The 24016-nt window shown below is 42.9% G+C and overlaps 1 protein-coding gene across 2 annotated transcripts in view; it reads right to left on the bottom strand.

Moving 5' to 3' along the window:
* Positions 1-24016, bottom strand: part of DSCAM (DS cell adhesion molecule) — a 472610-nt gene that overhangs the window by 64748 nt on the left and 383846 nt on the right. For both annotated transcript variants that reach the window (XM_066545552.1, XM_066545553.1), the window contains exons 20-21: positions 15855-15988; positions 2198-2351 (exon numbers count right to left, since the gene is read on the bottom strand). In XM_066545552.1, the coding sequence (XP_066401649.1) occupies positions 2198-2351; positions 15855-15988 (288 nt within the window). The remainder of the gene's footprint in view (positions 1-2197; positions 2352-15854; positions 15989-24016) is intronic.

Genomic DNA, 24016 nt, shown 5'->3' with positions numbered 1-24016 from the left:
CCTGCAAAGCCTGAATTGATCTGTGTTAATCTTTGAACACTTCCCTCTTTTTAAAATGCATAGGGCATGGCAGAAGAGAAGTTCTAGTGCATTTTGTGCAGGGTTTGCCTGCAGCCTCAGTCTATTAGTATTGCACCATGTCTAATAATTATTGCTCTTATTTGAGCATCTAATTTTATGCTTGTTTTTGTTTGCTTTTTTCTTTTCATCACCACACACTGATACACACAGGTGACAGCAAAGGAGGAACACTCTGAAACCTTTGCCTTTTTTTTCTGAGTTGATCATTCATGATCTTCCTTCACTGCTGTCCTTTACACTCCTCATCCCCCTTTTAGGATCTCAGCTTTGATATCCACAATGCAGGGTGCACTTCTGCCACAATGGAAAAGCTCCAGATTTTTCAGATTTGAAGAATTCTCTCTGCAGCTTCTCCACACTGGGAAACTGTCATGTGTTCAAAGAGTAACCTCCAAAATCAGCAACACCATCCACCATAATCATAGAATTATAGAAGGGTTGGGTTGGAAGGAAGGTTCAAGATCACCCAGTTCCAACCCCCTGCCATGGGCCACTGTCCCAGGCTGCTCCCAGCCCCAGTGTCCAACCTGGCCTTGGGCACTGCCAGGGATCCAGGGGCAGCCACAGCTGCTCTGGGAATTCCATCCCAGCCCCTGCCCACCCTCCTAGGGCAGAATTTTTTCCCCAATATCCCACCTAACCCTACAGTCTTTCTGTTTGGGGCCATTCCCTGGGTGCTGTCCCTGCATCCCCTGGAAATTGTCTCTCTCCAGCTTTCCTGGGGCTCCTCCAGGCCCTGCAAGGCCACCCTGAGCTCAGGCCAAAGCTTCTCCTGTGCAGGTGAACAATCCCAGCTGTGCCAGCCTTTCCTCCCAGCAGAGCTGCTCCATCCCTCTGCCCATCCTGGAGCCTCCTCTGGGCTCTCTGCAGCAGCTCCAGCTCCTCCCTGGGCTGGGCCAGGCCTGGGGCAGCTCTGCAGGTGGGAAATCACCTGAGCAGGGCACAGGGACAGAATCACCTCCCTCAACCCTGGGCTTAAACTGCTTTTGATGCAGCCCAGGGTAAGAGCTCTGATGTTAATCTACCAGCATTAAAATGGTGATCTGCCAGCTAGACAGGTAGGAACAGGGAGATTTCCCATGGTGATGGAGTTTGCTCTTCCATGCAGAAAAGTGCTTTCATGTTGGTGGCACTAGGCTGAAGTTCAGCAAGGCCTTTTCAGAAAGAACCTGTCATCATAATGCACTAGACACTTTATTTTACATCTTTACATCATTAAACACCCAAGTGAAGAATTAGCAGGCTTGTAAAACTGTAAAGCCAATTAAATGTATCTGATTTTGCAGCTCTGGGGATTTGTGCATTTCTCTGCCCATCCTGGCACAGGCTGTAATGGTACCAAGTTGAGTAGTAAAAAAAAATCAATTTGAAGACCCCATGTTGAGTTTGTGTGGGATGGGACTCTTCTCACTTTGCTGTTCAAAATGTTAGGCCTCCATTTCCAAGCCAAGGTGCTCTAATGCTGCAAGCATCACATCTCAAAAGGCAGAATTCACAGGCCCCAGCAATATCTTTTAATAGAACAACTAATACAGCTGGAAATAAATATTCAAGATTTCAGGCACATTATCCTTTCATCATATCTGAAATAGAAGCAGCAAACTTCAAAGCTAATGCAAGTAGAGAACAATTGTTCAGAGTTTAGATATGTTAATCAGACCATTTTATACAGAAGATGGTACTTGTGGAGTACACAAGAGATATTACTAAGGAAAGGAAAGATAAAGAAGTTACCTTGTACAGCAAGGAAAAGAAATATATTCAGAGGGGGAGAGGCATCATCTGCAAACCCCCTGCACCCAACAAGTGAAGATAAAAATGGCTCCAAAGAAGCAATCTATTCCCAACAAGTGAAGATAAAAATGGCTCCAAAAAGCAATCTATTCCCTTCTAAGGCAGGCTGGATGAGTTACCCCCTGGAGGAGCACGTCATCCCCTCTCTGCTGACTCCAGCAAAACCTGGAGCAGTTACCCGCGAGTCGTCACCTCGCCTTTCGCGAGGTAGCTCCTGACAAATCCCACCCTCAGCGAGGCCACAGGAGCCAATTCTGGCAGTAATTAGCAGCAGTAATTAGGCAGCAGAAGCCTGGCTGGCTCTGGGCAGCTGTCCCTGTACCTTTGGCCAGTGGCTCCACGGTGATGATCTCGCTGCTGTTGCCTCTCCCCGCAGCCGTCACGGCCACCACCCACACGCTGTACTGGCGGTTCCGGCTCAGGTTGGGGATTCTGTAGGAAAATGAGTCGGGAGAGGCTTCAAACTCGCTGATCACCTGTGGTGGGAGAGACAAATGTTTCCAGGCTAAAATAAGCAGTATTTGGAGAACATGTGAGTGCTACAAAGCCTGTTACTTCAGGGCTCTGCGGATGGGTATCGATTGCTCCAAACAGATGGCAGATGGCAATAAACAGAGCAGACACAGTAACTTGTTGCAATCCATTCATATTCAGTGAATTTGTGCCTGTGCCTTGTTTACAGATTGGTTTTATTCAGATTAGGACTTTTATGTGCCATTCATTTTTACAGGGTTGGATAAACAATGGAAGTGGATAAATATGGCTAAATTTTACCATCAGTAGTTGTGACAAACTGATTTAGCTCGACACAAAACTTTCCCAATGGAGGATTCAGTGCTGCATCTGCTGTGAAATCTGGAGTTTACTATTTCTGTCACCTAGAACCTTTGATGTTCTTTATTCCTGGGTTTTGATGGCTTATCCCTTCAGCAGTGGAGCAAACCAAGGAATAAAACCGCGCTCTGTAGCAGACTGTTCAAACTTCCCCCAAGTCTAGTTTTGTTTAATCACGAAATTACTTCCATTCAGAGACTCCCAGCTGAAGGTCATCTCAGCCAGTTGGCTGCATTAGCAGGGAAGGACAAGTGCTGGAAGAAATGCCAGCTCAGTGTCTCCTCTGTCACTCAAGTGCCTGGGCCCAAGGGCTGCAGCAGAGCCAACCAGCTGCTCTGCAGTCCCTGCTCGTCCATGAGAGCTTCTGCATCCTGCTTGCAGCAACCTGTGCAGGGCAAGGTGTGGAGGAACACAGAGATGCCTCTGGGGGCTTGGAGAGCCTCAGCACATCCTGCTTAGGAAGTGTGAGGAGGGAAATCTCAGCTCTGAACAGTTTTACAGTGCTTAGTATTGCCACTTTTATTTCTGACACGGGCTTTGTGATGCCTGCACGTAAAAATAGAGGGGTAATGAAGCATTGGGATGAATAATACTCACTTCCCTGTGCAGTGCTGAGCCTGGAAACGGCTAACTAACACTAGGCTAAAAATAATTAGAGGGTTAATGACGTAGAAAAGAAGATTTTAGCAGGAATCAGCATTAAAAATAATGCATCAATGTAATCTAAACTTGGTTCAGATTGACAAAGTGTGCAAGGAATCTCTTTGATATACAAATATCTGCTTGTGGTAAAGTCCAATTCCACCTGATTAGCATTTCAAAAGGTACATTGACCTGAAAACATTGGAATATGTAGTCCTTCAAAGTGAACTCCAAATAAATAAGAGATGTTTCTGAGATACCATTAAACACCTCTCCATGTGAACTGGCAGACAGCTCCAGCTGCTGAATGGGTCACTGCACTTCTCTGCTCTTGAGCTGGCCTCCCCTACAGCCTGGGGAAGAGGGGAGTTCATTTCCTCTCACATTTGAAATCCAGAGTGAAGACATCTGTCTCTAAGCCAGGCACCTCAACTCCCTTCAGGGACCATGCCAAGGCTTCTACAGGAACACATTTTGTTCCTTCCATGGACAGTGATTTTCCTGGGAAGACTGGCTTGCTCCAGCAAAGTTCCCAAGGCTCTGAACAAGCCCAGAGGGGGAACCTGCCATATTTTCTAGCCAAACTTATTGCCCCTTTGCTTGCCAAAATGCCAAATTGGTTTGTCCTATTTAGCCAGAGTTTGCCTGGGTTCCCACTTCTGATATGAAGAGGTCAATGCAGCCAGACACCTTTATTATTACATGAAATATTGCAGCAGCTTTTGAGAACCATCTGCCTTGACATTTACACAAGAATATTGGACAAATGCCCGTTGCTCGACAGGCTGGATCTTTGTGAGGTCATACATAAAAATTAATGTATTGATCATGGCAGAGGAAGCTGAAATTTAATATTCATGAGGCAGCATTTCCTACAGTTAATTTGAAAGTCAAACAGGCCAGGCTGTCTCTGGCACTTAGGCTCCACTCATTAATGCAGTTACCTAGCACAGGTTCCTCCTAAACCACCTACTGACATGGGACAGGGGTACAGCACTTAGGAACAGCTAAACATCACAGAACTCCTCAGGGCCAACTTTCATTCCAGCAACCATCAGCTCTTTCTCACTGGAGCTCCAAAGATGGACAAACAGCAGGATTTTCTGCTCTAAAGCTTTTAAATGTTTTGTTTTCAGTTTCTTCCTTTCTCCCAGCATCATTCATCCATTTGCATCTGTGGCAATTTTAAATGTAAAGTTAATTACTCTCAGAATTCATTTATTAATTGAATCTGGTAAATGCATCTTCACTAAATTAACCACTCTCATTTTCCTCAAACAAGCTGCTATAGCAAAAGATTTTGGTTTCTAACTAGTTAACACACATCTTGTTTTTCCTCAGCTCACATTCCCTTTTAAACACTTGGGGATGCTTCAGTGACAAAGAATCGATTTTCTTTAAACTTTTGCCTGTCATTTCAATTAGCCTAACATGCCAGAGACTTTGATTACACAAGAATAAAAAAAGGCAGCTTTGTCAGCAAAGAGAAGATTAAACAATTGAAATAAGAAATATTTAAAGGAATGTCACCTTGTCACATATTGGCCTGTGCATGTGCCAGTATAAAACATAAACTGCTGTTCAATCTTAGAAGCAGGAACATGCTTGCTCAAGGGATTTTTTCCCCTAATTGCTATTTTTCTTCAGCTTATAGATGATGGGTTAATTTTTCTTCTGCCTTTAGCTCACTGTCTAAGAAGGAGAGACAGAGATCAGTCTCTGAAAGCCAGCAAGGGCTGTGAAGAATAAAATGAAATCAGAGTCCTTTATCAGGATGCAGTCAATGTACTTCCCCAACCAGGCAATGGCAGGAGATGCTGAGGATGAGCTGGTGCAGGAAACATCACTTTCCTCTGCAACTTGAGCCCTATTGGTGTGCATTTCTTGGTACACTTTGAAGCAGCATGCCATCTCCTGGCCCTTCTGACTCCTTTAAAGCACAATTTAATAGGTAATGTGCATAAACTCTGATCCCTCTGCCTTCTATTTTTAATTGCCCGTTCTTAATACAAGCTGGGAAAAATTCAGAAGAGTGCTATAGAAAAAAAATACATTTCTAACAGTTTTCCAAGCAGTTAGGGAGTTTCCCAAACAAGGAGTTAAGGCAAGAGGTAGTATTTACTGTGCCCTGGAAGGTTATTTAGTGAAAGGTAGCCTGCACCTTGCTTACAGCTGGTTCCACACAACTTCTGATTAGATAAGTGAGCTACAATTCTCTATCTCTGTTCTCTGCAAGTTGCAGGAAACCTGGAAGTGAACTGGGAAAGCCATATAGAGACTTTAAGGACATGAGTGAAAAGGAAGAGACAGCCCAAGCTTGTGGTGTGTGTTGTGAAGTAAGAGCATATACAAGTTGGTTACCTGTGTATTGGCTGCCTCATGCTGAAAATTAAACATAACCATAAACATAACCATAAATATAAATATAAATTATATATACTACCCAGAGTGGGGTGTGTGTTTGCACTCCAAAATTTTAGGTAGAAAATATGGCATCATCTAAAAATAGAGCTGAAAGGACTCTGAGAGATCACCTGAGTCTATCTTTCTTCTTCAAACCAGGTTCATCTGTGTCTGCACAATTTCAAACAGATGTTTCCCCAACCTGATTTTGAAGACTTACAATAAAAGGAGATTTTGCAATTCCCTAGGCTGCACAATCTATTCCACTGCTTGACTAATCTCATGATTAGAAATAGGGTTTTTTTAATCTAGCTTGAGTTTCCTGCTGCAGTTTCAACCCATAGCTTCTTTTCTAGTCCATTAGGAACATGAAGAATAGATTATTACCTTGATCTTTGCACCAGTCTTTAATCTACATGAAGTTTTATCATTCCTTTCCCCACCAGTACCCTTATCTTTTTACAACTAAATAACTCTGGTGCTTTCAACATTGTCCAGAAATCCCATTTTCTCAATCAGTTTCTCTAATAATATCTTCTGTTATCCTTCAGACTGTCTAAAGATGGTCCATAGCTTTCTCACTGTTTCCAAACCTGCACTCAACAATTCCAGGGATTCTCATTTGGCTTTTCAGGACAGGGTTATAAAGGCTGTTAACGTTCATCTTGGGAGGCACAATAACCTCAAAATCCTCTTCCAAAGAATCAACAGAATTGCTCTCTACACAGTACTTTTGCAGTTGGTTATTCAGGGTACCCATTTTCTTGCTAAATTTTATCCAATTTTTTTCCAGACCAATTTCCCAGTTCATCAAGACCTGCCTGAATTGTGCTTCTGTCTTCTGTGTACATGCAATCCCTCTCAGCCTGGTATTCCCTGCTAATTTAATAGGCAGCCTCTCTATTTCATTAGCCAGGTCAGTAATGGAGCCACTGAGCAGAGAGGGCTCAGGAGAGACACTGAGGCTGCTCCCTCCTGCCCACAACAAGGAACCACTGGATTTTTTTGCAGCCTCCCACAGAACAGCACTGAGTTTGTTCCATCTGGCCTGAGTTAAATCAGTGAAATGGTGTTTGCATAGCTGGGTCTCTCTCAGCAAACATCCCTCCTCTGGGCTCAGCTCCACTGCTAGATGGGAGAGAGCCAGGCAGTGAGTGGAGCACTCCATCCCAGTGATCCACTCTGATTTTAACTCAGTTTTGTGGTGCTCTCAATAGCTCTTTTCAAAACAATTCTGCTTTGGAGGGGCTCATGATAAGCAGTGCAGGCTGACATCAGTCACCATCACATCCTGCTGGGGCCAGGGGCTGCTCCTTGGGCCCTGTTTCATCACTGCTACAGACGAGGCCTAGAAGAGGCACTGAGCCTCGTTAATAATTAAAGTCAGTCTTCAATTCTGCGTGAAAACCACAATGATCTCCATCTTTTTGTACAGCTCCATCACAGAATTGTCTGCCTTTCCCTTCCTCAGGCATTGCTGCTCCTGGAAAGCACAGAATCATCAAGGCTGGAGGAGAACTTCAAGTCCCACCATCACCCAGCCCCACCAGCGCCACCCCAAACTCAGTCCCCAAGGGCCACATCCAGATCCTCCTGAGCACTCCCACAGACAGTGAACTCTCTAAAGATTTGAAAGTCTGCCTGAGGTCACAAATTGTGCTTTTCTTGAGGACTGCTGGCTTTGGCCTTCCTTTCACAGATGGACAGACTCACAAAGCTCCAAATAACCACTGATCCTGGACCATGGTCTCCAGTGTGTGTTTTGGCTGCCACTTTGGTCTAACAATGGTTTCTGTTCAGGTGTTGGCTCATGTTTTGAAAAGTGGCATCTGTTTTTCACTCAGCATTATTGAAGGCAACTGTTGGAAACAGAAGCTGCTCAAAAAACTGAATGCAGCTGCCATCTAACATTGTAACTCCAAACCTCCCTGGGTAGATCACTTCAAGGCCTGACCACTCTTTCAGTGGAATTTCCATTTCCAATATCCAATCTGAACCTCCTCAAGTGCAACTTTAGGCCATTTCTGCTCATCTTTTTACTCTGGACATGGCAGAACTGACCGACCCTTGCTAAAACCTCCTTTCAGGGAGTTGTAGAGAACAATGAGGTCCCTCCTGAACCTTCTTTTCTCCAGACTGAAGAACCCCAGTGCCCTCAGCTGCTGCTCCTAAGATTTGTTTTCCAGACCCTTCCCAGGACACACTCCACCACTTCAAGGTCCTTTTGCGATGCGAGAGGCCAAAAACTCCACACAGAACTCCAGGGGCAGAGAGTATTGAGATGTTTTATTCTAAAAATCACATTTTAGAGTCTCCTGGACTCACAAGTTATCCAGTACTGGGAGCTGCACCAAGTTGTTTCTACCTGGAAGCGAAGTGGGGTAATAAAAAAATCAATGTCTGTATTTATAGAGAATGAACTTCAAGCTCTGCATCCCTGAGAAGAACAGACAGAGCACTGCTGTGGCCTCTCAGTGAACTCCCTAAAGATGTGAAAGTCTGCCTGAGGTCACAAATTGTACTTTTCTCGAGGACTCCTGGCTTTTGCCTTCCTTTCACAGATGGACAGACTCACAAAGCTCCAAATAACCACTGAACCTGGACCATGGTTTCCAGTAAGGCTCTTGGCTTCCTCTTTGGTCTACAAATGGTTTCTGTTCAGGTGTTGGCTCATGATTTGAAAGGTGGCATCTGTTTTTCACTCAGCATTACTGAAGGTAACTGTTGGAAACAGAGGCTGTGCACAAAAGTGAATGCAGCTGCCATGTAACATTGTAACTTTATTTTTTTTCCACCTTAATTGTGGAATTAAAATGTTAGAAAGTTTCAGATGAAATTTTGGGAAGATCAGAGGCAGCTCCCTGCCTTCCCACTGGCAGGAAAATCCTGCTAATCCAAAGAATCCCAGAATCCCTAAGGCTGGAAAAGCCCTGCCAGCCCATGGAGTGCCAGCTGTGCCCCATGGGCACCTTGTCCCCAGCCCAGAGCACTCAGTGCCACCTGCAGGGGACACCTGCAGGGCTGGGCACTGCAAAGCTCCCTGGGCAGCCCCTGCCAAGGCCTGAGCTCCCTTTCCATGACAAAATTCTTCCTGATATCCAACCTGAACCTTTCCTGGTACAGTTTGAGGTCACTTCCCTCTTGTCCTCAGAGCAGAGCCTGACCCCCACCTGGCTCTTCCCTCCCGCCAGGGAGTTGTGGAGAGCCAGAAAGTCCCCCCTGAGCCTCCTTTTCTCCAGGATAAACACCTGGAACTCCCTCAGCTGCTCCTGAATTCTCATTTCCAGGTACCAGAGCTGGAAGTAAACCCACTGTCTGGACTTCCAGGTAGCTCACTTGGGGTCCACCACCTGCCTGTCCCTTTGGAGCACCTCCTGGAGAGTCCCTGAGCCTCCTGAGGAGGGAAGCAGCCCGTGGTGTCATGGGCTGGCGACCACAGGAAGGTCAGGACACCAAGGACTGATTGTCAGAGTGTATTGATATCCCTGGGTGTGAGACGAGGTGGTGAGACAAGAAGGGAGGTTTATGAAAAAATCAATATCAAATTTGTTTTGGTAGGGCTTTACAAGGAGACCTTTTAAAAATCATATAAACCAGCACATCTTCAGAATCAATTTATACTCTGTCACATCCCCTCCTGAGGTCTGCTCTCTGACAAAAATAAGAGAGGTAAAAAATGTAAAGTTGACAAAGCAATTAAAATAATGAATGCACTGTGTTTGGGAGCTGGCACCAAAGATGTGAAACAACGACAAAAAGGCTAAAAATAGAACGTGTGGTATATTAAATAGACACATTTTAAATACTGTCCAATATAAGGTTTTAAAATAACTCCCAAATTATGCACTATTTCTATGCTAAATAAAGCACAGAGGAATTAATAAGCATAAATATCTTCACACTGTAAAAAGTGCAATATAGATACAGTGATAAACACTGCTTGTAATACACAAATCAATGAACATATATTTAAAATTCAACCTTACAGAATCTGCTGACTCTAGATAAACTTCTGTTCAACAGTAACTTTATCCACTTAGCCAACTTCTGCCAGCTACTTCTCCTTTTTTCCAAGAAACCTTCAGCATCATTCTAATCACTGAAAGTTCTTCAGGATTTAACAACAAATAATTTCTGCCTTATAATGGCATCAACTCTATTTTCCAAAGTTTTCTTTTATCCAAGTCTTAAATCTGGAGAGGAAATGAGGATCAGAAAGTGTGATGCAAACCCAAAGCTGGAATTTAGACACATCTTATGCAAAATCAAGACAAAACTTGTGTCTGCCTGAAAGAATTGAGTGGAAAACACCTGGATGATGGGAATTTATGACAGCTAATTGTTTTAAGATCTAGGTTAAGATAATTGTATATACTTCCACATCTAGTTTATGTTGCTGGTTTAAGATAAGCATGTATACTTTCTCAAGACTAAGCAAAGAGAAGGGAAATTTTCAGAAGGAGATTTATCCAGTTTATTACAGACATCGAGCTTCTTCCCTTAATGAAAGGAAATCCTTGATGACCCCAGAATAAGTATTTGTGACTCTATTCAAGGTGACTGAAGTCAGATTAATTAAATACCACTTAGAGTCTGTGAATTACAGACCAAGAGCAGCAATTACTCTCCTCTTCCACACAGCAACCCTAGAGACTCCTCTGTATGCTGGTTAAATAATATCATATATTTTCCCTTAGTGGGTTTAAATAAAAGCAAAAGAATGAAACAAATCTAGAAGTTTAACAGGCTTAAGAATATGTTTCTCACAGTAAAATAAGCAAATCAAAAGGATCAGTATTTGTCTGCCTCAGATGTTGGTCAGTTTCCAGTATTGATCATGTTTTCACGTAACTTGACTTGGGTTTTCAAGTTTTGACTTGGGCTTTGGCCAAATATAAGATCATTCCTCTCTTCTTCATCACTGCTTTGCACCTCTTCATCTACCACCTATTACAAATAGAACTGTTTCACAGAAATATTTCCAGGCCAACATGAATCTTTGCAGGGCTTTCAGCTTTTGGATCTTTCTACGCCCTTTGGAGAAGCCCAGAAATGTAGATCACAGTTTTCAAAGACTCTTTCCAACACGGGTACCTGGGGTTGACTGTAGGGTTTGCACTATGAGATAATTCCTAACCATTGCCTCTATTTCAGCACTGGGGTCTGCTTTGTGCCATGGTTCCTCATCCAGATAATCCAGTTTAGCATGACAGCTTCATCTGGGATCTTTGCAGGAATATTCTCACTCCATTCATCTCATTCAACACTTCTGGAATTTCTTCTCCTTCCAGTCCTCAGGCTTCTGGTCTTTTGAGACCTCAGTCAAAGGTGGGTTTGAGGGACAAATCATCTCCCAGCAGAATCCCACGGGTAAGCAGCAGTTTCATTAACCAACATTTCAAAACTACTGTCAGAATTAAAGACCAGAGAATAAACTGGTTCTTTTTATACGAAATCTAGAGTTTTAAATATATACCTGTATGCTTTGCAAATTTCTGTCATATTTGCCAATCTCTGGGTCCTTGTGCTAGAAAGTAAGGTAATGAGCGGAGAAAATACAGACCAGCAAAATCATTTGGGTGTCAATAAAGAGTATGGCATCCCCAATCAGAAATACACATATCAAAGTCTATTTTGATTTGTTGATTAGGAAAGTGTGCTCATTATGGTTGTTGTTGCTGTTTGGGTTTTGCTGATCTGCTGGTGGGTCACTCACTAATAGCAGCAAACACATTAAACAGGATTTTCCTGCTGTTTCCAGCAAAGCAGGTCATTAATTTGTGCATCACTCTATGCTTCCTCCATAGAAAGCCTGGAGATTAATGGAAAGGAGTCATGTAAGTAGGAGTGCACTATAAAAGGATAATAAATGGAGACCATTCTCCTTTCTCAGTGATTTTCCTTTTCAGGACACAGTAAGTTTCTTGTCTTTCCTCCACTCATGTGGAACTCTCACTCTGTTAAGATGTGAAATAAGGTGACCTCACTCCCACTCTCTGATTTCCTGATAGTGAGAGCTAAAAGCAGAATTTGTTTGGGAGACAGTGCATAGAAAGTGCTGAGATGGAAAAGACAAAGAGTCCTGCCAGTGGCCTAAAATATCATACAAGTTTTATAGGAGACTTTTAAATTATGAGACATCTTGGTATCAATTTAATGTGTCTCTTTTCCTCCAAGGGTTGCACATTAACTCTACCACTGTCTGGTTTCCCTTGTTGTATACAGATTTTGAGCAACTTTTCCAGTATTAAACGTCCTTGTTATAATAAAATTGAGGTTGGAAGGTTCCTCTGGAGGTCACCCAGTCCAACCCCCTTCCCAAAGCAAGTTTAATTGCATCCAGTTGCTCAAGGACAGGTCTAGTGAAGTCTTGAAGATTTCCACATGTGGAGATGCCACAATCTGGGCCCCAGCTTCAATATTTGACCAGGATCTCATGGTAATACATTTCTCCAGCTGATCAGAATTTCCCATATCAAAAATTCCCTGTCCTCGTGCATAGGCACTTTCTCATCCTTTCCTGTATCAAGAAATCCTGATCCTTAATCTTCCTTCTCCTGCCCTCAGCACTCTCCTGCTTCTTTAGGAGATCCTTTTTACCTGTTCTGAGATCAAAGTTTCCCAGGCTGGCTAACCTGTGTGTCACAGCCACCTTTTCCAGACACTTTCTGACATCTAAATTTTATTTAATCTAATCCCATTGATTCTTCCTTAAGCATTGTACTGACCTGAATGCAACAAGAGGTCGGTGGTTGTTTTTAGGGAGGTTTTTTTGTCTTTTTTTTCTTCAGAAAACCCCCAAATCTCCCTTTCTGTTGCACTTGAAAAGCCCAGGCAGTGCACATGTAGAGCTCAAGCAGCCTCCTGAGGAAGGAGATAAGTTCAGCAGGAACTGAACCAGCCTAATTTCTGTGCTAGGATTCAAACTGTGCTCCCTGTGGGTGCCACCATGGGGGAAAAATCCCCCTGCCAGGGTGGGACAGCAGTGGCAGAACTTCCCTGAGACCTGGGCGGGAGGAGTGCCATGAGCATCCTGCTGGTGCAATGGGAATCATCACTCTTAGAAGGAATCTGGCCACCATGGGACCTTTACAGGTGGCTAAGAAGCCAGATCCTACCAAAAGTTGGACATGGACATGGTAGGAAGTGGGGAGAAGCAAGAACATAGCCTGTGAGTTAGCACAAAGGATAATTTTTCTAACTTAAATTCTGCCACATTCTGTTTCTTATATTTGAAGAATGGAGGATCCATGAAGTCTCATATTTCTGTAGGTTTTTTTCCTACATTTTCAGAATAAAAAAGAGAAAGTTTTGCCTAATTATGCCTGTAGATTACTATAGACACAACAATTAAACAGTGTGAAATTGGATCCTTGCTTGCCCTTTATCTTGGCCAGAGAACAGATTGCAGTGGAGAATCTTTTCCATTTTTCACACATTAATCATATTTGTGGTTTGAAACATCCCAGGCAAATACTGTCCTTAGGGCTCAAAATATTTAAAGAGGAAATGCTTTTTGTTCTATACAGAGGCAGCAGAAGTCTTAAAAGCTTCTGCCTTTGCAAAGCAAACTGAATAGTGCAAGAGGCAGCAAATCTTCATTTTATAATATGTCAGGCTTGTATAAGTGTTATGTTTGTAATAAAAATATGCACAATACGACCAACAGAGTTAATTATTTTTCCTGTTGGTGACTTAAGCACCAAAGCAGTGTTTTTGTGTAAAGGACTGTTGTTAACCTGTCCAAAGTCTATTGCATGGACTTGTTCTCAGCAATAAAATACAACCTGCAAAGAATGCAGCCTCCCCATAAATTTACCTTTACCCCAGTCCCTTTCTCTTTCTATTCACTGATGCCTGAAAACTGAGTTTGCCTTTCTGCTTGAATAGCAGACTTTTAGCAAAGTTCTTTTGCAGCCAGGGCTGTGACTGATGGATGAAGTTTTTAGGGCTCCATACCTGCAGCTACAGCACTTGCTACTTATGGTGGCAGAGGAGATGATAAAGACACAGGTCTTTTATTTATTCTCCTCCTCACCCTAATTTAAGGCCTCTCCCTCTGTCAGCTACTTGTCTCTGCCAGCAGTGAATCAAACAAGAACTTCCCTGGATATATTAAGTGTATCTGCACAGCAGTGTTGGCATTTGAGCAGCTCTGCAGCAGGCTTGATTCACTGCAAAGCAGCTCTGAATAAAACAGCTTTTTTAGCTCACAATCCATCTCAGAATAAAAGATAACAAAGCATTTTTTGTTAGAAATAAAGCTGAGGGAGCGCGTCCTATATTAAATATGTCCTGAGAGGTTGCATTTGTTTAAAAATGTCCAACTTGGTTTCTGGAAACTGAGCCCCCAGTGTGATCCCTGCCTCACTCAGCACACAGGGCTGCTACAGAAGATCTCTGCAAGCCCCAGCTCCTGCTGATCTGCAGAGCAATGGGACAGGGACCCATAGATACACGTTGAACATATTTATACACATATCTGGGTGTGCACATATGTATTTCTATGTACACACACCTGCATGAAGGTAACAGCAGGAGAATGGAATCACAGAATGGTTTGGGCTGGAAGGGACATTAAAGATCATCTGTCCTGGGGGCAGGGACACCTTTCAGAACTATCCATGCACACATCAGCAATTAATAAAAAGCACAAAAACCTCCATATGCCTCTACCTGGGGTTAAGGTATGGTTCCATGATGGTTCATACATACCCCTGCATAATGAACACCACAAAAATACAGCAGTGAGATTCTGTTCAGGCCAAAAGCAGCAAGAAAAAGCAACTGTTCTTGTCATTGTCCATCTCTGAAGTGCTTCAAAAGGTAACCATAAAATGGGAAGTTTTGTCTGTGAGAGACTCACGTGGTGGAGAATAATGTTTTTAGCTGAGGATGCTTATTTTCTTGGGGATGTAAATATAGGAAGAAACGTTGCTAGCAAAGCCCCAGGAAGCAGCACTGCAGCTTTGTGCATGGAAAGCATGTGGAGAAGGCAGCAGCACCATCTGGTGTTCTCTCCAAGCCCCCAGAGAAGTTCCTGATCCCCACTCAGAACTGTCCTCTAAATTCTGACCTCTTTAGCCCACTGAGTGCCATAGAAATGTATGAACTGTGGTGGAAAATCTCCAGATCGTTTACATTTAAAAGTGTGCTAAAGAGGGTTTGGTTTGCTGCAATTATGAAATTAATGGATTTAGGAGAGAGTAATCCCAAAACATAAATCAGAGAATCACATAATGGTTTGGGTTGGAAAGGATCTAAAAGATCACCTTGTTCCAACCCCCTGCCTTGGGGAAAGGAAAATTTCCCCATGCCTGAAGCACTTTTGGAAATTTCTGGAACAATATTTTCCTTTCCTATCAAACCAAGATTGCATTTTTTACCTTTGGTGGGAAGTCCCGCTTAAAACTGAAATCCAGACCTTGGATATAACCTAAATCCAAACCTCAGATATAAAATAAATAAGTATCCTTTTCAATCCACATGAAAATAAATATAGATGGGTATTTAGAGAGAGCAACTGGCCCTTGTGCTTAAAGATTGCTGAATTTCTTTGTGATTCAGACAGGAAGAAAGATAACCTGACACTCCATTCAAATTTCCTCCTGTCACTTTCTCAGCAAGTAAAAGCACATAGAGCTAGATTGGGCAAATATTCCAGGCATAAATAAGCCTATTCACAAGCAAATATGTTTGTTTGTAAGTCATTATGTTCCTTCACACATGAATACTCAAGGCAAAAAGGCAGGAACTTAGATGGAAGCAGGGTAAATGAATACACGCCTCCAGCTGCAACGGGGCTCCTGCAGCTGCTGCTGGAAGATACAACTTGTTATATTCTAAACCAACCAAACCTTGGAAAATACTCCACTTCAAGTGTATATTTTGAAATTATTTGTGCAATAGGTTTTGAACAAAAATCTGACAGGTGGAATAAACCAAACTCCACTCTCACTTCTCTCTGTAGCTCCAGGATCTCCTTTTGACCTTGCTCAGGGTGAGCAAAGGGCAGGAGAGGAAGCAGCAGGGAGAAGATCAAGGAGTGGTATCTGCAAATGCTGTGTGTCAGCCCTGCAGAGAGGGGCTGTGGCACTTACTGTGGGGTAGGGGTGGGAGCAGAACACGGTGTATTTCCTGATGATGCCGTTCAGCTTCAGGGGAGGGAGCCAGGACACAAAAACCGTGGAGGCCGAGGCGGCAGCTGCTTTAACTCCAGCAGGAGGACCTGGAACTGGAGAAGCAAAGAGTGTTAGAGTGGCCCAAGGCAGATATTCCATCATCCCAGAGTAATAGAGGAGTTAAGAGGAAAAGGGGAGTGTGCTGCTTTGGTGGCCGTGCCCCCATGGCTGAGATGGACACTCTGTGTTCAGGGAGCATGCCAGGGAGAAGGTTTGGGGGAGAAACTCTTCTTCAGAGGGTCCCAAAGCAGAACCTGCCACTGATGGTTAAACTTTTGTGAAGTATCCCCTCCAGCCTGTATAAAATCACAGAATGAACCCAAGAATGGTTTGGGTTGGAAGGGAACTTAAATATCTTCCAAACCCCTGCCATGGGCAGAGACACCTTTCACTAGACCAGGTTCCCCAGAGCTCCATCCATCCTGGCCTTGGACACTTCCAGGGATGGGACATCCACTGAAAAACCTGTGTCAGGGCCTCACCTCCCTCACAGTAAAGAACTTCTTCCCCAGATCCAACCTAAATTTCCCCTTTCAGTTTGAATCCAAATGCAAACGTGAAAATATCTTGTCTGTGGTCACAGAAAGTGCCAAACAACACTTTATAATAAACGGCCAGCTTTGAACACACAACCCATGCCAAAGTGTTATAAATAATGCACATGTGGAGAGTTTAACGGACATCCAGAGCAGAGGTGTGAATTTAATGAAGTGAAGGGTAAATGAGCAGTTTGCACTGCCTGATGTGACCCATGGCCAGCGAGTGCCACGATGTGTGAGCAGACATCTCCCCTCTCAGAGCCCTTGTCCCTCGCCCTGCCCTCAGCAGCTCACACCTCTCTCTGGCTCTGCAGAATATCTATTTCTCTAATTACAGCAGCTACATAATAGATAATAATACAAAGTTATCGCAGAGAAATAGCTAAAAACCCCCAAACCTCCTGCTTAAAACCAGTGGAAAAAGCTTCAGCTCAGAAATGCTAAAATCTGGCTGTGTAATGTTAACTACATCCCTTTGCAGCCCTGCATGTTGGGAAAGGTTTTGATTTCATGAACATATGCTGTTTTTCAAACACACATTACACTGTATGATGCTCTCCAGCTTTGGAAACACTCCTTTAGTAATGTGCAAAATTGCTAGATTTATTTTCCTGCATGCTGGAATATCACATTACACACAAGCTTGTATCCAAACCAAAAAAGGGCTATATTTAATATCAGAATAAATGGGTTTAAAATTTCCTGAAAAATAACACCTTATGTCAAAATATTTGAAAATATTTAAAAAACGGTGAAAATAAATAATTTGAAAGATATTTTAGCACTGAGTCACTGAGTGTGGTCAATATGTATGGCAAATTATTAAAATAGTTATGTTGTATTGATAATTGCTACATAGGTTATTAAAGTCAAAATGAAACAATTTTCTGGACTTTGTTCTCTACAGAACTCCTACTTTGTGAGGAATCTGATATTTTTGTCTGCTTTCAAGTAAAACTACCAAAATATTAAAATTTCTAGTACAATTACCATTGCAATGCTTGATCAGCTTTACTTTCACAGAAAACAGTTGTTGTGGAGTAGAGTTACAAAATCCCTTGTCCTGATATTTGTAGATAAATTCTGAATCTTTGTTCTACCTCAATTAAGCAAGCAGATATTATGCTGCTACAGAACTTTGCCCATAAAGAGAAGTCAGCCAGCCTGGGATGTAAATCTGCTCATCTTTTGTGTAAAAACAATGTGAGGAGACCCTCAATTTTATATCTGCATAGGTGGTCCTGGAATGTGTGAGAAAATTGACAGGCACCACTCAGAGCTACATCTCTGGATGTGCATTTTCTATTTATAGTGTGCTGAGAGAGCTAATTAGGCATCAAGTGAGAACGTCATGATGATAATTGCATGCAAACCCAGCCCCTCACTGCAAAGGGGCTAATTCAGTTAGCAGCTCTATCCAATGCAGAGTAAATATTGATGCTTGACAGCATCCAACTTGTTATTTATACCCAGCTCATTAGAAATGCTATTTGCTCCTGCTGCTGAGGAGTGAAAGCTGCTCTCCAGGGTAATTACCTAACCCACAGGAGGATTCCTTTATGGATAGCAATGTTTTCTTGAAATCACTGCAAATAGATGGATGAGGTTAATGCAATTTATTGTTAAATTAGGGTGTGATCTACAGGGACAGGTTCTGATGGTAATTGGTCATGGCTGTCGAGTGTTGAGGGATTAACTCAGAATTCATCTGGCATTTTCCAGTCATTGGGCCTATGTGGGAAACATTCCTTGTCATTGCTGTGTTGCTGTCTGGTGTGAGACCAGCAGAAAGAGGGGCTAGAAAGAAACTCAGGAAGCCATTTAGTAAAATTTTCAACCCAAGGACACCTCCACCTCACTGGAGTCAGGCAGCAGTTTTTGCAGAGTTGGCAAAATTATTCTGAATACTCATTTTTTATTCCTCCTTTTGCTGCACTGCTGGGCTGTGCACATGAAAGCTGGGTGTCATTCCACTGTGTGTGTGGAAGTGTTTACATTTCCTTGGAAGGAATCCTGCAGAATCTCATCTGGTGCTCCACAGAACCCACTGTTCTCTGTCGAGAGGGTAAAGTCATTGGTCAAACCCATTCCCTGGACCTCACCACAACTATCTCAGCATCAACTGAAGCATTTCTTACTAAACTGGGTTCCCTGGGCATCTGGAGAAGTTGTGGTTGGGTGTGGCATTCACATTCCCTGAATGTGATTCCCTTGCCCAGGGCTTTTCTCCTCGGAAGCTGGAAAGCAGCAAGAGGCCTCAGAGAAAAGGAAAACAATTTTTATCTCATTTGCTTCTCCTGTGTTGTGCTCCTTTGGAATGTGTTTGGAGATTGTTTACCCACAGGTGATTGTTTCATTGGATTCTGCTGGGAGTTGTTTTCACTCTTTGGCCCATCAGGGCCAAGCTGTGTCAGGACTCTGGAGAGAGTCAGGAGTTTTCATTATTATCTTTTTAGCTTCAGTAAGTATCTTTTCTGTATTCTTTAGTATAGTATAGTATTCTTTAATATAATACAGTACAATAAAATAATTAAATTAGCCTTCTGAGAACATGGACTCAGATGCATTATTCTCTCCCCTCGTTGGTGGACCTGCATTTTCAATAGTTGGGCAATGTGGTGCCTGCCTGATCCTGGAGAGGAAAATCCTGAGCTTTGCTAAGCAAACTAACGATAATTTCCCTCAATGCCATTGCATCCCCAGCCTTTCAGCCCTCAGTCATTACAAGCCAGCAGTATCAGGAGACCAGAGCTGCCTTATTGAATTCTCCCTGGACCTTTATTTAGCACACAGCTCCCAGAAATACAAACTGAATTTGCACAATGCCATAGATCCGTTTCCCCCACCCCCAATAATCACTGGGGCTAAAACTATGGTGAGAAGCTGAGGACTGCTTCTAAACAACTTTGCAGCCTGCCAGGGAGCAGATGTGGCAAATTTAAGATCAAAGATGGCCTCATTCTCCAGCTAGCAAGGCTTTGAAAAACACGGAAATAGCATCCTGCTTTCATGTGGAGGAGAACACTTTGTATTCCTGACAGTGCAAGTGAAATGCTAAAGCAGAGCAGGCAATTATCCTGATACGACAGGGCTGGGAACCAGCATTTAGATGTGCCAGATAATGGGGAGGAGCTCCAGGAACTTTCTCATTCTCCTTTTCATAAGCAGGGAGATTATCACCATTTTTCTTCACAGTACTGAGCAGCAGGGAGGCAAATGCACAGACTGTGGTGCATTTAAAGAGTGATATGGCAAATAAATCACAAATCTGAGCCTTGTTCTGTAACAGGGTTTTAATTCTGCACGACATGGGACTATTCCATTGCTGGCTGCGCTTAGAAAAACCAAAATAAACTCAACTCCTGACTGCTGCCTGTTTGTTCATGTAGATATTCCACCTACAATGCAGATCCATGCCAGCCAAAACACATCCACACGTGAATTTACTCTGAACTGGCCTCATACTAAGCTCACCACTTCTATCAAATCCTGCCAGTTTCCCAAGGGGAACATTTACTATTCTGTGCCTTTTGCTTCTTAGTCAAAAAGATAAAATTGGAGATCTTTACCACTAGAAAAAAAAGTGCATTAAGGGGTCATCAAGGACAATTTTTCATCCCAGAGCCCAGTCAACCTCATCAGCTGAACAAAGTCAAGCAGAGCTCTGCTCCAAGGAGTAGTGATCATGCACCTGGCTGGATTTCTGCTTAATCATTTCAGAATAAATATAAAGCTTGCCAGATGCTGTCCGTGCCTCTCATGCCCATGGTGAGGAAGCTTGGTGTCCAGTGAGAGGAAGGAGAGGAGGGAAATCTCTTTGGATTCAGGCAGAGTGGGGCTGGCAGAGGGATTTGGCTTTATTTTCCCTTCCTTCCTGCTGCAGTTTTTGCCTGGCTCTGAATGCCAGAGAGCTGGAAGCACAGCACTGCTGCTGAAATCCTCCTGTGGCACAGCCAGCCCAGATGCCACCTCTGACAGACACCCAGACCAAATTCCCAGCTGCAGGAAGCTTTCCTGGCATGGGGGCTCTGGGGTCTCTGTGTCCTCTCAGGTCAGGGCACTGCTGCCAGCCATGGTGCTGGGTGATGTTCCAGGCTTGTTCAGGCAGCAAATTCCTTGTTTCAACCGTAGTTTGCTCATGTTGCATTTGCAGCACAGGAGCAGAGAAGGAATTTGTGACACACACTCCCTCTTGCTGCAAAACAGAGAAGCCTTTCAAACTGCATTTTGATCACAGCAGGGAAAAGAATTGGAAGAGCTGCTTTAATTTTTAATGGTTTATTAAATCAAGTCTCCAGGTGAAGAGGATGAGCAGCTTATTAAAAACTGTAAAGCGGAAAAGGTAATGGACAAAACCAGAATGAATTTTTAAAAATTGGACATTTCTTCTTGGCTTATTTTTTCTATCAGGAGGAACTCTGAAAAGAGCAGCATTTTTTCTGAAGCCAGCTCTCAGGAAAGGGGGGAGAAAAAGTTAGATGAACCCCATAAATATGATCACATTGAAAGGAAAGCTCATTTCTTGAAAGCTCCTTTCCTATTATTTGCTTGAGTTGTTCCCATTTCCTTTGCTGATCAGCAGGAGTGTCTGACCTCTGGTGTCTAAAATCAGTATCAAACATTACAAAAAATCAAAGGATCAAGGCATTCCATACAGGATTCACTTGCTGGGTTACCCTTAGAGATATCAAGCCTGCTGAAGAAATTTTGGGTTGATGTCTTTAGCTGAACACCAACAGAGAAGTCACAGGAGGCCCTGACTGGGTTTTCCAGCAGCAGTGGAAAATGCTACACCATTGATTTTACAAAGAAAAGTTTCCTCTCATGTAAAAAAAAAAAAAGAAAAAAAGAGAAAGGAATTACTGATCAGATATGGCCTCATAGCAGTAATGATATGGAGGGCTTGGCAGCCACTTAAAAATACCCCAGATTTCCAGATTTTATTAGAGGAGGGTGGAATAGCTCGTGTCATAATTTTAGCCAGAGACGGTCTGGGAGCAGAGATAGAAAGTTTCCAGGTCTAAGCTCTGTTAGGATTCCAATTAATTTATTTCATATGCCAAGGAAATGCTTAAACTCACTTCAGGGCAGAATTTTAAAGTGCACTGGAATTAGTCCTACTGAAAAATCCCCTACAGAACATTTTCCTTAGAAAATGACAGGAGAAATGTCCCTTTTTCTGAGGAATGAGGCATCTGTCTGGTGCACAGAGTTTGCCAATGTGAATGCTCTTTTCCTCTTTAACTTCCACACCCTTCAGGATGTTTAGATCCAGGATTTTGGGTTTGGCTTATGCCTAACTGCAGGTCTCTGTATATTCCACTCAAAACCTTTCCTGCCCTTAGTAAAAAAGTTGTGAAGCTGAAGCTGAATACAAAATCATTGTATTTTCTGGAACACCTTTCCCGTTTAGTTTCCTGGAAAAAAGATTTAATTAATGGAACCAGTGTGAGGCATCAGAAAATCTCTGGAAAGTTTGATCAGGCTGTCCCAGGGTGAGTTATTGCTGAGCTGCCAGGAGGATTAAAGGTGAGAGATGAGCCTTTGCACAGCTGCAAACACAGTCTGAGCAATGTGCTCCCCTCTTCAGGGCCTCTCTGGTCCCAGGGATGCAGACAGCAAAAGAGCCACCACCAAGAACTGGGATGAGCAAATGAGGCTGGGCTAGGGGGAAGAAAAGAAGACAAAGACAATGGAGGAGATGATGGAGGAGGAGGAGGAGGAGGAGAAAGAAGGAGAAGGGGAGAAGGAGAAGGAGAAGAGAAGGGGAGGAGGAGGAGAAGGAGAAGGAGAAGGAGAAGGAAGAAGAGAAAAAGGAGGAGGAGAAACAGAAAGGGGAGGAGGAGAAGGAGAAGAGAAGGAGAAAGAGGAGAAGGAGGAGAAGGAGGAGAAGGAGAAGGGGAGAAGAAGGAGGAGGAGGAGGAGAAGGAGGAGGAAGAGGAGAAGCAGAACTTTTTTTGCGGCTTCTGACAAAAACAAGATAATATCCCCGAGACCAGCCTGTCCCCAAGCTCCTGGGGACAGTGTGGGACATTACTCCTGGCTCCTGGTGGATTAAATCCCACTCCCAAGGCTCAGGGCTGAGAGCCTTTATGTTCAGACAGAATTCAGGGAAGGTTTGCTATGCTGGGATCTACTCGACAAAAAGTAACTTGAAAATGCAGCATGTGTTTTGCAGTTCTCTTACATTTTAGATTTTATTTTTTTTTCATTGAAATAAATCCATCTACTTCCAAGCATTAGGTGTCCCAAGAGCATCTGAGTCAGGACTTGGATGCTCCAAAGTAACTATTAAAGGACCTTAGGCTGGTATCAGAATGTTCAGTGTTTGAGACACACAAGTCTAGAGCTGAGCAATTTTCATTTACTGCATTCCCTGGATACAGCTACAGCTGGGGCCAGGTGACCTTACAATGTATGGAAAATTTAGTATGAGTCCCTTAATATTTAATTGGAAAAAAATTAATAACTTTATTCACATAATTTTTTATTGGAAAAAAAAGCACAGAATTCATCAAGTCAGTTAATTTACTGAACCTGCTCTCTTGTCACTTTTGTAAATCTTATTACAAATAAAAAAAATGGCATGTATATTCATATATTCACGAGTGACCAATAAAGCGGATGAACAAGAAAGGAAAATCCATTGACTAATTTCCTTGAAAAGTTATTGTATAACTCACAGGAGAATTTACAAATTAGACATTATTCAAGTAATCTCATTGAGAGGACTGTGGGCATTTTTATCTGTACCATAAAAAGTCTTGATCCAGTTTTTTAAAAGCATTTAGGGGATCAAAAAATACATTTGTACATCTCATAGTATTTTCAAGGCATTAAAAAAGGTTAGGGACAAAACCTCCCCTGAATTTGGAATTTTAGAGCTCCAGAAATAGATTAGTGCATGGCATCCTACTGAGGCAACCTGAAGTGATTATAATAGTTACAGTTACAATAAAGTGATTATGGAATCTCATGTGTCAGTGTCTGTGTATGATTAAAAGTTTCTTAAACTTTCAGCATTAGGAATTGAATTTTCCATGCTTTGGTCTAGGAATAAAGGTAAGCTATTTTTGTTATCTATTTTACTTTTGAGGAAAGAGGTATTTGCAGGATTAATATACATATATGTATATATGTGTGTGTATATATATATATATAATATAAATATAGATTATATATATATGTATAGTGAAAAAAATAGTCATTGTGGGATCTAAGTAATATAAGATAGTTCCAGAACAGTCTCTCCTCCTTTTCCCATTTTCATAGAATATCAGAATGGTTTGAGTTGGAAGGGATGTTAAACATCACCCAGTGCCACCCCTGCCATGGCAGGGACACCTCCCACTATCCCGGGCTGCTCCAGCCCCAGTGTCCAACCTGGCCTTGGGCACTGCCAGGGATACAGGGATGGAATTCCATCCCAGCCCCTGCCCACCCTGCCAGGGAACAATTCCTCATTGCCAAGATCCCATCCAGCCCTGCCCTCTGGCAGTTTAAAACCATTCCCCCTTGTCCTGCATATAAAAAGTCCATCTT

This window comes from Molothrus aeneus, chromosome 2, assembly GCF_037042795.1.
Source record: "Molothrus aeneus isolate 106 chromosome 2, BPBGC_Maene_1.0, whole genome shotgun sequence".
NCBI classification, from domain to species: domain Eukaryota; kingdom Metazoa; phylum Chordata; class Aves; order Passeriformes; family Icteridae; genus Molothrus; species Molothrus aeneus.
Note: the sequence above shows the minus strand (reverse complement) of the source record. Positions and strands in the feature narration are given on the sequence as shown.